This window comes from Balearica regulorum, chromosome Z, assembly GCF_011004875.1.
Source record: "Balearica regulorum gibbericeps isolate bBalReg1 chromosome Z, bBalReg1.pri, whole genome shotgun sequence".
In the NCBI taxonomy this organism is placed as follows: domain Eukaryota; kingdom Metazoa; phylum Chordata; class Aves; order Gruiformes; family Gruidae; genus Balearica; species Balearica regulorum.
The window spans coordinates 57,244,067-57,257,639 of record NC_046220.1 but is presented as its reverse complement, the minus strand read 5'-3'; the positions used below and the strand labels follow the sequence as shown (position 1 = coordinate 57,257,639).

At 44.1% G+C, this 13,573-nt stretch overlaps 1 protein-coding gene across 9 annotated transcripts in view; it reads left to right on the top strand.

The window, feature by feature from the left end:
- Positions 1-1,005: 1,005 nt before the first annotated feature.
- The window catches only part of SMARCA2 (SWI/SNF related BAF chromatin remodeling complex subunit ATPase 2), a 122,192-nt gene continuing 109,624 nt past the window's right edge, over positions 1,006-13,573 (top strand). Inside the window, exons 1-3 of one of the 9 annotated variants that reach the window (XM_075740917.1) lie at positions 1,026-1,145; positions 9,275-9,342; positions 11,307-11,567. In XM_075740917.1, coding sequence (XP_075597032.1) covers positions 11,343-11,567 — 225 coding nt within the window. In that variant the 5' untranslated portion in view covers positions 1,026-1,145; positions 9,275-9,342; positions 11,307-11,342. Of the gene's footprint in view, positions 1,146-1,545; positions 1,632-2,372; positions 2,453-2,603; positions 2,871-3,544; positions 3,567-3,836; positions 3,961-9,274; positions 9,343-11,306; positions 11,568-13,573 lie in introns of those variants that run through there. The other 8 variants (XM_075740923.1, XM_075740922.1, XM_075740924.1 and 5 more) reach the window with 8 other exon arrangements.

Below are 13,573 nucleotides of genomic sequence, written 5' to 3'. Positions count from 1 at the left end.
AAAGATCTACAGCATAAAAAAAAAATACAGCACCAGCACGCAGAGTTGGAAAGTGTACTTCCAGATCAACTACTAAAAAGCTAAAAGGAGGGGAGCAAACAAGAGGGAACAAACATAATTGCACTATTTACCCTATCCCTAAGAAACATGAGATCCACCTCCACTCTTCACACAGCCTTATTATATCTGGCGACTTCTCTAACAGCCGCCTCCGGACCTGCGACGAGCAGCAGCCAGGCCTTCCGAAAGGCTATGTGGTAAATAACCGCCCGCCCGCCCCGGCGGTGCCTCCTCGTGGGAGCCAGAGCCCGCCTGACTGACAGGCCGGTTCAGCTGGAATGTTGTCAGCTGACTCGTCTCCTCGCAACGGCACCGTCTGCCATCGCACACCGGGCACGGGGCGTGTGCCGGGACAAATGACAGCGCCCTTCCGTACCTTCTCCCCCCCCCGTTTTTTAAAAAGCAGGGGGACAACCCACCTCCGACCCAACTACCAGGTACAGGAAACCCCAACGCCCATCAGGCTGGCTCCTCCCCGCCCTCCCCTCCCCAGCGGCGCCGGGCTCGCCCCGGCAGGCTGGAGCAGCGGCCCGACGGAATTCCAGCACGTTCTTCACCTCTCCTCAAACTACACCCGCGAGTACCGCCGCCGCTCCCTCACGGACGGCACTCCCGTCGCTCTCTCCCCTCAGCACATCCGAGCTGGGGAGGGGTGAGGGGGGGCGCGAAAAAACCTCGAACGACAGCCCAGGCTGCCCCGCCGTTGCACGGCGGACACACCAGCGGGCCCTGAGCGTGCGCGCACACGCTCGCTCGCAAAACACTCTCCGCCCGCCACGCTCCTGCACGCCCCCCCCTCCCCAACCTCCCAATTGAGCGACAGTTAATCGACGCCAATAGGACCGCCCTTTCTGCGCAGGGGGCGGCTACTCCCTCGCCTGCGGGCCAATGGAAGCGTCGCTTCTGAGCGGTGGCGTCGGTGAGGGGAGGCGGTGGGAGGGGGCCGGAGGAGGGGCAGGAGTTTAGGAAGAGGAGGGAATGGCTGTCATCAATGAAGTCATGTTCATAATCTAGTCCCTCGCTCCGGTTCCAGGACTCGGGTGACTCACCGAGGGGGAGAGGAGCGACTTCCAGCACGGCGGAAGGTAAATGTAACTTACAACTCGGTCCGCCCCCCGCCCCGCTCCCCGTCCCTGGCACGGCGGTGCCGGCGCCGTCCTTTATTGTTAGTGATCGCGCCGGCACGCACCGTGCCCACCTTCCCTCCCCTTCTCCGGGCACATCCCCGCTGGCCCCGGGCGCCGTCGTGCCACCTGCTTCCTCTCCCCACCTTCTCCGGCTCCCAGCCCTCCCAAATATTTATATTCCCCAGTGGGCGGAGAGAAGAAAGTTTTGATCCGGTATTTCTGGAATAATAACGATGCAAATCTCCGGGGTGGGAGGGTGTGACGGAATAAACCCCCAAGGCGTCGCTGGTGGCTGACTTGTGAGTCAGCGGCACCCGCGGGAGGGACGGGGGAGCGTCGGGGCGCCGTGCCCGCGCGTCTGTAGCCTCCGTGCCGCGGTGTGTGGCGGGGCGGCTGTCGTTTTACACCGGCGGGGCCGGCGGGCTGCACGGCTACAACAACCAGGTCGTAGCACGCCTTGGTCTTGCCACCAAGCGAGCGTGTCACAGGCTCCGGGCGACGCGACCGGGAGAGAAATAGATCCGGGGGAACGACAGCCTCCCCCCCCCCCCAAACCCCCCCGCACACCCCGTTCCCCGGGGCAGCTCGGCGGGCCGGGGCCGGTCTCGCCTGCTGCCCCACCTGGTGTGGGTCGCCTGGTGGGCTGTGTTTCGGCGGCTGCCGGAGGTTGCAGGGTGAAGTTTACGGTGTCCGGCGGTGGGAGAGTGTGTTGCGGTGGGGTTGTTTCTCCGCTGTGGCACACGCTCGCGTAGACCCAGCCGAGGAAAGGGAAGTGGGGAGGCATGAGGAGGGAGAAAGATGGTGCGTGGGGGAGCGGTCTTGCCTGTGAGAGTAGCGGCATTACCCGGCATAGCCAGGGATGCCATGATCCGGATAATCTCCCTGCGTGCCTGTCACAAGCACTACACACACCGGGGAGGGGGGAAGAGGTGGGGGCTGGGACATCGCCCGACAGGCTGCGGGTCCTGTTGCTTTTCAGTCTCTGTTTTTAACTGTGCAGTCACTCCTGCTGTAAAGGTGTCGCGATTTACTTCCCAAAATAGCTTGTCTCCCCCCCTCTCCCCGTTTTCCCTGCAGAAATCATGCCTTCCCCCCCCCACCCCCGCCTTGCAGCAGTCGGTGAAGCGGAGCAGGGCAAAACATGCGCTTGCAATTTTGTAATCGCCTTCCAAGCAAAAAGCATTTTATTTCCGGTGTGCGCGGAAATTTTTTTTTTTTGATCGGGTCGGGCGGGAGCGAGGATGCATACCCATGCCGATGCTCAGGTAGACGCGGCTCGTCTGCCCCGTCGGGAGAAGGGGGACGGCGGTGGTCGGCACCTGGAAAAGTTCTCTTCCCCTGCCGGAGGCGGGGGCAGGCAGCGAGCCGCTGCTGCAGCTAGCTCCCGGGCGGGGCAGGAGCGCAGCAGAGCCCGTCCCCGGGTCTCCGCGGGGGAGAGGGAGGCGGTGGCAAGCGCCGGTGGTGGCGGGGGATGGCGTTTCCCGTCCCTCTGCCTCTGCGAGCGGCGGTGGTGGAGGATCAGGAAGTCACTGCCGCCACACACAGGCGCACAGACATGTTTGGTCGGCGTGACATGGTGGCGGAGTGAAGGAGCGGCGGGCAGACGGGCCCAGCCCAGTGCTGAGGCATGCCCCGGCTGCTCGCCCGCCTGCCGCCGCCGAGCCCCCCCCTGCCGCCGTCGAGGTACGGGGCCCTGCGTGGGCCGCCGCCCGGACCAACGCAGCCATTGCTTCGTGGAGGGGAGGGGGAAGGAGGCAGGAGGCAGTGGGGCAGGATCTCCGGGCAGGGACGTTTTAGAGCCTGTCGGTCGGGATAAAACTTTCCAGAAAGGCCGGAGGGGGAGAATAGGGCCCTGCTGGTTGTGCGCGCCGGCCCCGGCGCATTGGCGGGGCGAGGCCTGGGAGGGAGGCGGCAGGCGGTGGGGCGCCGAGGCCTACGGGCCGCTCGGCAGGGCCGGAAGACCCGCGCGGCGCTGCGGAGGAGAGCGCTGTCGCGGAGGGAGGGGGCGGCCCGCAGCCGAACCCCCGCCGGTGTGCCTTGGCCTGCGGCCGTCTCTGTGCCCGCGCGAACACAGGGTGCCCTCTGTCCCCCACGGCTGAGTTTCATGATGTCCGTGGTGCGGGGGGGAAATGGAGTTTTTTATTTTGTCTCCTCCTTCCCCCCCCGCAATGTATGATGGTGGAACAACAAACTCCACACGGCTGGAAAAGTTACAGCTCTTCTAAACTCAACTGAAGTTACAGTTCACTGATTGTTGGTTGGGGTTTTTTTGTTTTTTTGGGTTTTTTTTTTCCCTCTAAGTGTGCGTTATGGTCATGTAAAGAGAGCGGTTAAGTGTCAGCATGACTACATGGGTCGCACCGAAGTTGGTTTGCCTTGGTATGTGCTGCTTGTGTTTGATATTCAGACTTTCCAAACTTCAGGTTAACACTGTTCTTTTTAAGATGTCTTTTGATGAATGTTTTAGACAGGTAAGTAAATAACCAACTGAAGAATTTAAGCTATAAAGGTTTTAAAATTTTTTTTATTTTAAATTTTTTTTTTTACTTTTACCATTTTAAGTATTCTGCATGCTTTCTGTAAAAAAAAAATATATGGGATCTATGACAGGGCATTGTTCTGCTTACATTCGTTTCTGTTTTCCTTTAGATTTCTTCAGTGTTACTTGGTTTTAACCACAGTCTGTAAGACCCAGACAATAAACATTGTACCAGAATTTAATTCCTTTAGTAGTATACCAGTTACATGTTGGGGGTGGGGCAATCTCTTCTGAGTGAGTTAGCATTGTTGTGCAAATAAAGGCACACTTTCTCTTTGGAAACCTAATTGCCCTATTACTGTCTTTGACTTTGTTTCTTTTGTCCTTTTGTTATTCTAAGGAAAAAAGTGGTGTACCAGAAGGATAGGATTGGAGGCAGATTTTTATGCCCATATAGATCAGTAATAGAAAGCAAAGGGATTGTATGGATAATGAGCATTTAAAAATAAATCTAAAGTGTATCATGCAGCATATGTGGACTTGACAGAGGTGAGGATAAAGCTTCATTAAATACAGTATTTCTCTTACGAGTTACGTCTCAGCTTTGGGACTGGTATTTCTGTGGTGGTTCATAGAACATGCGCCAGAAGAGTGTGTTCAAAGCAGTCTTAGATCTTTTCTTCTGTTCATTTCTGAAGTGGTCTGTGAGTGTTTCTTGTCGTTTGAAAAATGCTTTCACCAACACCTGAGGCTTGAAAATTGACAAGAGAAAAAGTGCTCCAGCTGCCATTCTTATATTAAATATATTCTTGACAAAGGTCTGCATGAAATTAATATCTGCAGATGTATTTTCTCAGTTTTTGTTGGACTTTTGAAGTTAAGGTCAGAATGTGCACAGCAGCAACTTTAAAAAATGTCTGCACTTTTACTTCCAATTTTCATGGTCCTGATTAGTAATATTGCTGTGAACTAGTTATCCTTTTCAGAAGGAGACTTTTCATTCTTCATATGACAGAATATTTTTGCAAATTACTCATTAAAATTGCTAATGTATTTTTTGTCTTTTCTGCTGCAGTTGAAGTTCTCTATGTATAAAAGCGTTTCCTGGACCATCACCTCTTTTGAACTTGAACGGTTTAGTTTTTTATTTGCTTGATCCTCTAGTGGAGTGGTAAACACAACACTATGATATAAAGATCACTTGTCATGAAAATGGCAGCAACGTTATGACATAAAGATCACTTGTAGTGAAAATGGCAGCAGAAAAAAGCTTATGCCGTATTGGCAAGATAAAATAAGGATGAATAAGGGAAAGAAGTAAGGCTTATTTAAACACAGCTTTGGTAGTTTGCAAATATAGTAGAATAAGAAGACTAATACTGAAAATTATTTTATTTGTTTCTGACACTACTTAGGTGTAAACATTTTCCTGTTTGTCTCCACTTGGTAGAGAATATTTCCTATGTATCACCAGAGAGTTTGAGAACCCAGGTGGATCATTTAGAGCTGGGACCTTTGGGAATAATGTTAAAAATAACTTTTTTGTTACAGAAACAGTATTTTTTTTGTATCTTCACCAATATTTTATCGTAAGTAACTTGTATTTGAAACAGTCATTTCCTTTCTTCCTCCTCTTCTTCCCCTTTTTAGTAAAAGCAAGGCCTGTCGGTAATATGGCAAATTCCTTTCCTTCTGCCGATCTCTCATTATGGCTTTTGTTTTTCGGAATCTAATGTGAAGATGATGTTCAATAACTGTGATTAATACCTGTAGTAAAGGTCATGGTATGGAAACAATCTGTAACCAGTCAGTGCTGTCATGAGTCAGTTTTTTGTGCCCAAAATGTACAGTGGAATCTCCATATAGAGCAAACATGGGCTTGATCGTGGGCATTGTCTGCTGTGACTGTGGCTAAGGGGTTAAAAGGCAATTAAACTTCTGACTGCAGCTATCTGCCCTCCTCTTTTCCTGAAGGCTATTGCCTTCTGCAGCAAAGCCATCAGAACGGATCATGTGTCTATACTGTAGCCTCTTCATTGAAAAGTCTGGTGTAGCCTAACTTGTGTGAACTCTGACTTGTGATGACGCCTTCGACTGACTGTTGTACATTGAACTCCCAGCTGTTAGCCAGTCACTTCTTGGTGCTGATTTTAGTTTTTCATAAAAGGATAGGCTGTAAGTTGAGAGTAGTTGAGAAGTTGCTTTATGAAAAACTGAAGCAGCTACACAGTAGGAATAAAAATTTCTACAAGAATATTTGTGAGGGTTGTAGGCAGGTAGTATTAGGAATATAATTGTAAAGTAGTGTCTGCATGTGGAAGGGAACCTCACGCTACATGACTCCACAATGAAGTTTTGGTTTAAGCACACCACCCGTTCTGCTAGCTCTGCTGGGCTGCGTGCAGACAGTCTTTGGTAGACAGCTAGACAAGTGCCTAAAGCAGTGTCCAGAGGTGTTTGTCTCTGGCCTAAGTGTCTGGATAAGCAATTAAGGTGTAGCATTTCTGATTCTGTAGTTTGTAGTTTAAACTGCAAATTCCCTTCCAGAAGGTTTTGAAGTTACAGTGAGTTACATACATGAGTATGCAAAGGCAGAATCTCTCAGCTGTTAGTGTGTTTGGCTTTGCTTATGTGAACTGAATAACTCTGATTTATGTTAGTTGAAGATTTGATTCTTCTCCTTACTGATATATTGTTGTTTCATGTAAACCTGTTTATTGATTGAATCATTGTTTGATGAAATTACCATAGTTAAATCCTGAAAAATGTTAATGCCGAGTGTCCTGTGGGGTTGTACTGTACAAAACACTGATTTGCTTCTAAGTATTGTAAGTTATTTACTTTCATTATGATGAACTGCTGTCATTATTAATCAGTTCTTAAACTTTGAACATTTTCATTTGATGATGGCTAGCAGATTAAGCCAATACTACGAATCACAGTATCATTTTATGTTTTCTCTAGCAGTGTAATAAAGATAACTCCTTTAGCCTGTAGTGTATCACAGTTTCACAGTATGTCTTTTCAAAGGCACCTGTGAATCATGACTTCAGTTGGTGATGTGTGGGGAGAAGTAGATTGTAATTATTCTTCTGTGAAGGCAAAGTTACAGTCTGCTTTGCAGTGTGCGTGTGACTGTTCTGTGGGTCCACATTTCCTTTTCATCAGATCTAAGTGGTGCAGTTTCCTTACTTTCCACTACCTATCCAAGGCAGGGGATCCGTCCAAAATGTCCTGGCTGAAGTTCAATTTAGGTCATGGAAAGGCAGAAGTTATATTGGACGGTGAAGGAAAGCAGCTAGAAGAATTATAAATACTGCTTCATCTGTTCTTAGACTCAGTGTGTGTCCTGCGTCAAAGCGGTCTATAATCTCTGGATCTTTTTGGGTGTCCAGCTGGTCTTGAATTCCAAAGTAATGCAGGTGGTTTGTTAACTGCTGTGGTTTAGTTTTGGATCTACTAATATTGCATACATTGTTCATGTGAAGGAAATCTGTGCCTTTGTAACCTTTGGGTTGGTAGCAGGTGTATACCAAAATATGTGTGATGTGCTTGGATGCTGTGGGTCCTGAAACAGTGAGCTGATGGAGACCCTATTGTACAATAAATTAGCTACGTGTACAAAACCTTCTAGGTGCGTATGAAGTGATAGTGCAGAAACATTTATGCTTAGGGAATATCCCCCCAAATTCTTTGAAATGTAGATACTCACTGTCCTAAACAATTTGATCTAGAAATAGTTGAGCAGAGATCCTAAGCCTGTCTCTGCAGCTTCAGCTCTTGGTTTTGTGGCTCTTCTTGTATTTGTATCTGTCTAAAGTTACCTTGTCAGTGATAGATTTTTTTCCTCTCTGTCTCTGCTCTGGTGTGTCCAGCAGAGGTGGAGAAATTCTCTGAGAGCACAGGAAGAACTGCATGATACACCACAACTAATTCAATCCCCAGTAGTTCCATTTTGGGCTGTTCACAGAAGAGATTTGGTGATGTTGATGTAAATACACCTAAGAAGTGATAAGGGATTACAGTTCAAGAAGAGATATGTCTTATTTGAAGTCATATGAGTAATACTACTCCCATGAGGGTTTTGAGGAAATTTTAAGATTGGACACTTGAGAAACAATTAGACAGTATGTAATGCATTTGAGAATCAGGGCCAGCAGCCCTGATTTTGGGACAAAGCCCTATCAATTAAGACAATGAGATGGATTTTTTTTTCCATTTTATTGAAGGCTTTATAATCTGTTAGAAGCATTTACTGTTTTTTCTCCTTCCTCCCCCTCACTTTGTAATTCTAACAGGCACTACTCATTGAAAAGCAGTCCAAACAAATGGGTCAACACTGGCTTTGGCAGGGAGTTGGCTTTGTTTTGCTTATTTCTTTATAGGCACCAGAATTTACTGAAACTAATACCAATGTTGTCTGGATGGAGCCTGGCCACTGGTCCACCTGTTGGACCAGTCTCTTTGTAGATTTTCGCTTTGACTTTAATGAGACTTTTATAAGGGCCTAGAGGAATTACTGAATTTTAATGAGAACAGGGTGCCTAATTTCTGAGAGTTTTTTATATAGTCTCAGTCTTAGTAAATATAAACTGAGTTTTTGAAACATGTTAAATCATAAGCTTTTTAGCAGTTCTGATCTGTGAACAGTTGACCCTTAGTTTGGCGAGCCATGTATAATGTCTTCTGGTGTATGGCAGTGGCTGTTTTTTTAATTTTGTGGACTACTATTGCCAGAGAAAATTGCTTTGTCTCTTTATGTCCATGAGTATCTTTGGATGGGATTTATTACTTGCGTTCAGGTAGTATTTTCAAATATATTATGTTCTCCTGATACAGATCTTGTAAAGTACTTTTTTTTTTAATAGAAGTATGTTCTTTGATATACAAATGTCTCTGAATACGTATCTGTTTAAGATAATTCACAATTATGTAAGATTGGGTGAGTTTATCTGCTCTTACGGAAAGATAATGAAAGGACTTGATCTGGTGCAAGGAGTGCAACATTCCCCTCCAATAGTTACTGGTTTTTAGAGGTTGGACACTTGCTAGCCCATTAAAAATAATTTTAAATTTAACAAATTTGCATACAAGACCTGTTTACTATATATGTAAATGACAGTGTAACTTGCGGAGCTGAGACTGGAGCCAGTTAATTTTTATGAGAACCGCAAGTTGAATTTGAAGTAGAGGTGAATGGAGGGGGAGATTTTGATACCCATTTTAATGCATAGATGTAGGTAGAAGTCTTTTGTGAAATAGGATAATTTGGGATACTGTATACTAATAGTACTTTTGTAATTTATTGTGTTGTGGTTCTGTATAAATTTTTCTGGATAGCATTGGTGGTGTTAGGTTCTGCCTTATTAAATGGCCTGAATTTGGCTTATAAGGTGCAGAGAGAGGCAGCTGTGAGAAGTAGGTCTTGTATTTTGCAATGTAATGATTGACTTATAAAAACCGTTTGTCAGCCAAACTGTGGGCCTCCTATAGAAAGCTATGTCATGGTGTATACAGTTGTGAATATTTGATAACTTGATTCCTCTTGCGGTAATGTTGTGGGGCTATAGGGGACTAATTAGTGACTACAGTGTTTTGTTTTGAACAGAGAAGCTTCATAGACATCTCCCTGTTTTACCTTGCAAGGAAATAGCATCCCAAGGTAGCTTATTTCAGGTGAGGTTATTTTATTTTAAATGAGTTAAGCATTGCTCTGATTTGTTGCCTTTAATCAGAAGAGAATAGTACCTGTTAAAACATAACAAAAGAGAATTTATAAGCTAAAGTTATTAAGCTGGTTTTGATCCTGACAGAAGGATTAGGTAATTGGGGGTAAGCAAGCTAAAATGGTCTTGATGTAGTAGCATTTTATCTTCTGTATGGGTTCTGATAAGTAAAGACTCTTGCTCATAAAAGAAGATGATCAGTACTGTAACTTTGAATTCCCTTACTGCTAGCAGTAAGCACCAGTCCACTTTTTTTCTGACATGTCTTGCAGATGGGCCTCCTTTCCACTTTGTTGGGAACCTTGGGGGAGGGTACTTTGTTTTTCTTGAGTTTCTGTTTCTTAATTGGCTACAAATCAGGGTATTTGCAGTTTTACAGTGTGGCTTTATATAGGCAGTGTCATTAACAGGGTTACACCACTTATGTTAGAAAGTAATTACAGCTAACTATGGATAGAGATAAACCCAGATATGGAAGGTGGAACACTCTTCTATGATAAATTCTGTAAGGAGAGAGGCTGGGACAGGGAGTCATCTTAGGCCTTGTAATATACTATAATGTTGTAATTCCCTTGTACCAAATTAGAATGCTTTTAAATAAGACTAATTTTTCATTGTATTGGCTTTATTATTATGGGACAAGTAATCATGGGCAGGTAACCTTACTATAAAACTACACCCAACGTATATAAAGAGAACAGGCTAAGCCCATCTAATGGTCATCTGCTGCTGAAAGTGGTGATCCTACTTGCTTCCTTGTGCTGGCACTGCGTGTCATCTGCGTGTTCAGAAGGTCAGTTCTGTAACTTGAGTCACTAGATGGTTTGGTGGGTTTGGTTGGGTTTTGTTTTAATACAGGGTTACTTTTCTGCTGGCTTAACTACTCAAATAATGAGACCGCTGCGTGATCAGACACATGAAGATGGTGCTGTTGGGAGTGGGGAATACCAAGAAACATGACTGATCTTGTTAGCAGCAACTGACCATCAGTTTTGAAAAATATGGCAGCTGCATCACTTCCTTACAATACTCTGACATTAGTAAACAAAAAGTTCCCAATATTAAATATTGATAAAAGTTCTTGGAAAACTGAAGAATTGTTTCAAGCCTGTAGCCTGCATCAATTTGTTCTGCTAAGAACATGGAAATAAAACAAGTAATAGTTGGTTTTCCAGCCTGTAAAAGCCTGGCATTTGTTCTCGGGGCATTTACTGTTCTTTAAGCCACTTGAGCTGCACTATTCTTGTTTGTGACATCGGCAGAACCCCTAAAGTGAATGGTAACTCTTCAGTCCAAAGTAATTGTCTTTTCTGTTGTCTGTTTCGTTTGATACTATAATGGCATACAGAGATAACCAGAGAGGTCCTACATTAATCTCAACTTTAAAAAGTCAGAAAATAGTCTTAATAATCCTTTTAATACTTGTTTTGCTGCATTAGTATGAATTTTGTAAGTGCGAATTCCAGTGCAGTCACATCTGTTTAGGGAGAGATTTTTGAATGCACATGTGTTACTGTGCACATGTGCCAGAGGTGCCTGGCTATCTTCCCTGCCTTTACTAGTACAGTGCTTGACCCCATGTGATGCAGCTGATGACAGCAAGTCATTTGAACTACCATTGTCCTTGGTAGATGTTTCTCATAGCATACCAGTTGCTTTGTTCTGGAACATACAAACATCCAGAAATTGACTGAACTATCAGGATCCTCATCCTTCTAGTGGGGTCTTAGAAGGATGGTCAAACTAGTGTGCAACATTAAGGATCATTTAAGCATTTTCTACTGATGACAACTTGTGTGTGTATGTGTCTGTGTGTAATGCTTACCGGTAGATTTTATTACATGTTTTTCAACGCCTCTAATGTCACATAGAAATTCTGGTTTTGTTTTTGTTCTGTTTTGTTTTTGTTATTAGAGATATTCTGCTAATTGAAAAGGAGACAGAAAATAGATGTCCACGCCTACAGACCCTGGCGCCATGCCTCATCCTGGTCCTTCCCCTGGACCAGGACCATCACCTGGACCGATTCTAGGACCTAGCCCAGGACCAGGGCCATCTCCTGGCTCAGTTCACAGTATGATGGGGCCAAGTCCTGGTCCACCCAGTGTCCCGCATCCAATGCCAACAATGGGGCCTACTGATTATCCACAGGAAGGCATGCACCAAATGCATAAGGTAATAATTTATTACGAATGAACCTTTTTTTTCCCAGAGTTCTCTCCACTGATTGAAAAAACTACTTAGCACTACATTAGACCTGCATAACTGCTATTCCACGTCGTGTATCATCTGCAAAACTGCAGCTACACTCCTGCTTCTGTCTGTATTACTAAAGATGATTCATGTATCAGATTAAACACAGTTTCCTTGTTCTTAGCAGACTACTTTGAACTATGGAGTTAGTAGTTTGCAAATCTTCATTTGTGAATTGTACTTTTCAGTAAGATAGACATTACTAGGAAAAAAAAAAGAATTACAGTGTTAAAACCTTACGGTAGACAATTCTAACCGCACTTTTTTTTTTTTTCCTTGTCTGTTTGGACATATCTTTTGTTTTTCTGGGGTGGTTTTTAGTTTTGAATGAATTTTAATTTTTTTTTTAATTAATATTTTTAACTTTAAAGTGTTTGCGCTTACAAATTTGTTTACTCTCTCATGCTGATGAAAAACCTGGTTTCCAAGTTATTCTGTAAAGGCTTCATCTTAGTAAGGAATTTAAAACTATGCAGTGTAGAACATGTTAATAATTGGATTTCAGTGGTTGTTGTCATACACTTAAAATTACATGTGTGCCTAGACTATCATTAATGTCTTTTGTTTTGAGGAAATATTTGCTTGTGTGGAATTTCCTTTGTGAGAACAGTCTCTTTATGCATTGTCATTTTTATTTGGTTGTGCATCAGAGATTTAGAGCTTAGGAAAATTTCAATTTCACTGATGTTCTACTCTGAGAAATAATGCACTAACAGCTTACAGAGCTAAGATATTGAAAACATTGTGGTAACTATTTTTAATTCGACTTGGAATCATTATATGGACATAGAAAATAATTAAATTTAGAATAAAAATTCAGTTTGAAAGTAATATAAATGTATTTTAATTTTTCTCATGAATTGGCAACTTCTTCATGTTGCCATTTTTGCATATGGATCAGTTTCATTCGTTAAAATAGTTAAAACAGTGTCGAGTCAGTAGGGACATGACACTACCATCTTTTGTGTGAAGAACTGTGTCATTAAAATTTCTAATAGTGCAAAGACAGCTGGAGTGGAGGAGGCCATGATCCAGCTGCCTGTTTTTACTAAACTGTTGTAATTTCTGAGACATCAGTACATTCAGTAACTAAAACTTTTGCATTTGAATCTTGAAGCATGTTATTCAGCTATTAGGCAGATTAGACATTTGCAATTGGCATTTCCTTGTTTGTGGGGTCAGTTACAGGCCAAGCTTCCAGTACTGCAGTGATTGCCCCAAACTTCACAGACAGCCAGGGTTTTTACCTCCTTCATTTCTCATTTCTTTCTGTTCTTAAGAGATTCTGTACCTGCAGAAGCAGAGGGCGCACCAGGAATTTCCCATTAGAATGGTTGAATGCTCCATACATTATGTTTTTAACTGCCATATCCTGTTTCACCTTGTATTTAATGCTATGGTAGCAGTAGAAACAAACCAACAAATGTCGTCCCACAAAGTTCTTTCAGAAACTTCAGAAGCATCTCAGAAGTTCTGTGAGCTAGACTAGAAATTTTCCTATTGAGATGGCATTGAAATGTTTTGAAAAATGCACCATGAATGTGAAGAGTCTGAATAGCGAATTCAAAGATGACTAGTCAGTATATTTACAGTAAAACTACTTTTCTTTTTCTGTACCTTGATTCTGATAATGGCAGAAGGGCTGTAATTTCACAAGTCTTTACTTGAGTAGCCACAGCCTCACTGTCCTCTAGGTTGCCACTTTGCAAGTTCCAGCATGCCTTCGTGTGTGTGTGACTAAGCTAGAAGATGGGTCTGTTGAACTGATCCAGGTGAAGAAAAAAAAAATCTTGGTTAATTTTTCAGTCTAGATCAGTTTTCTCGTCTATTTTCCTGTGCAAACCCAGAAATAGTGTATTGTGACAACTGAGGGAAGGGCCTGTTTAAGAAATGCTGTGAAAGGGTGTCTCCAGACTATTTTACAAATA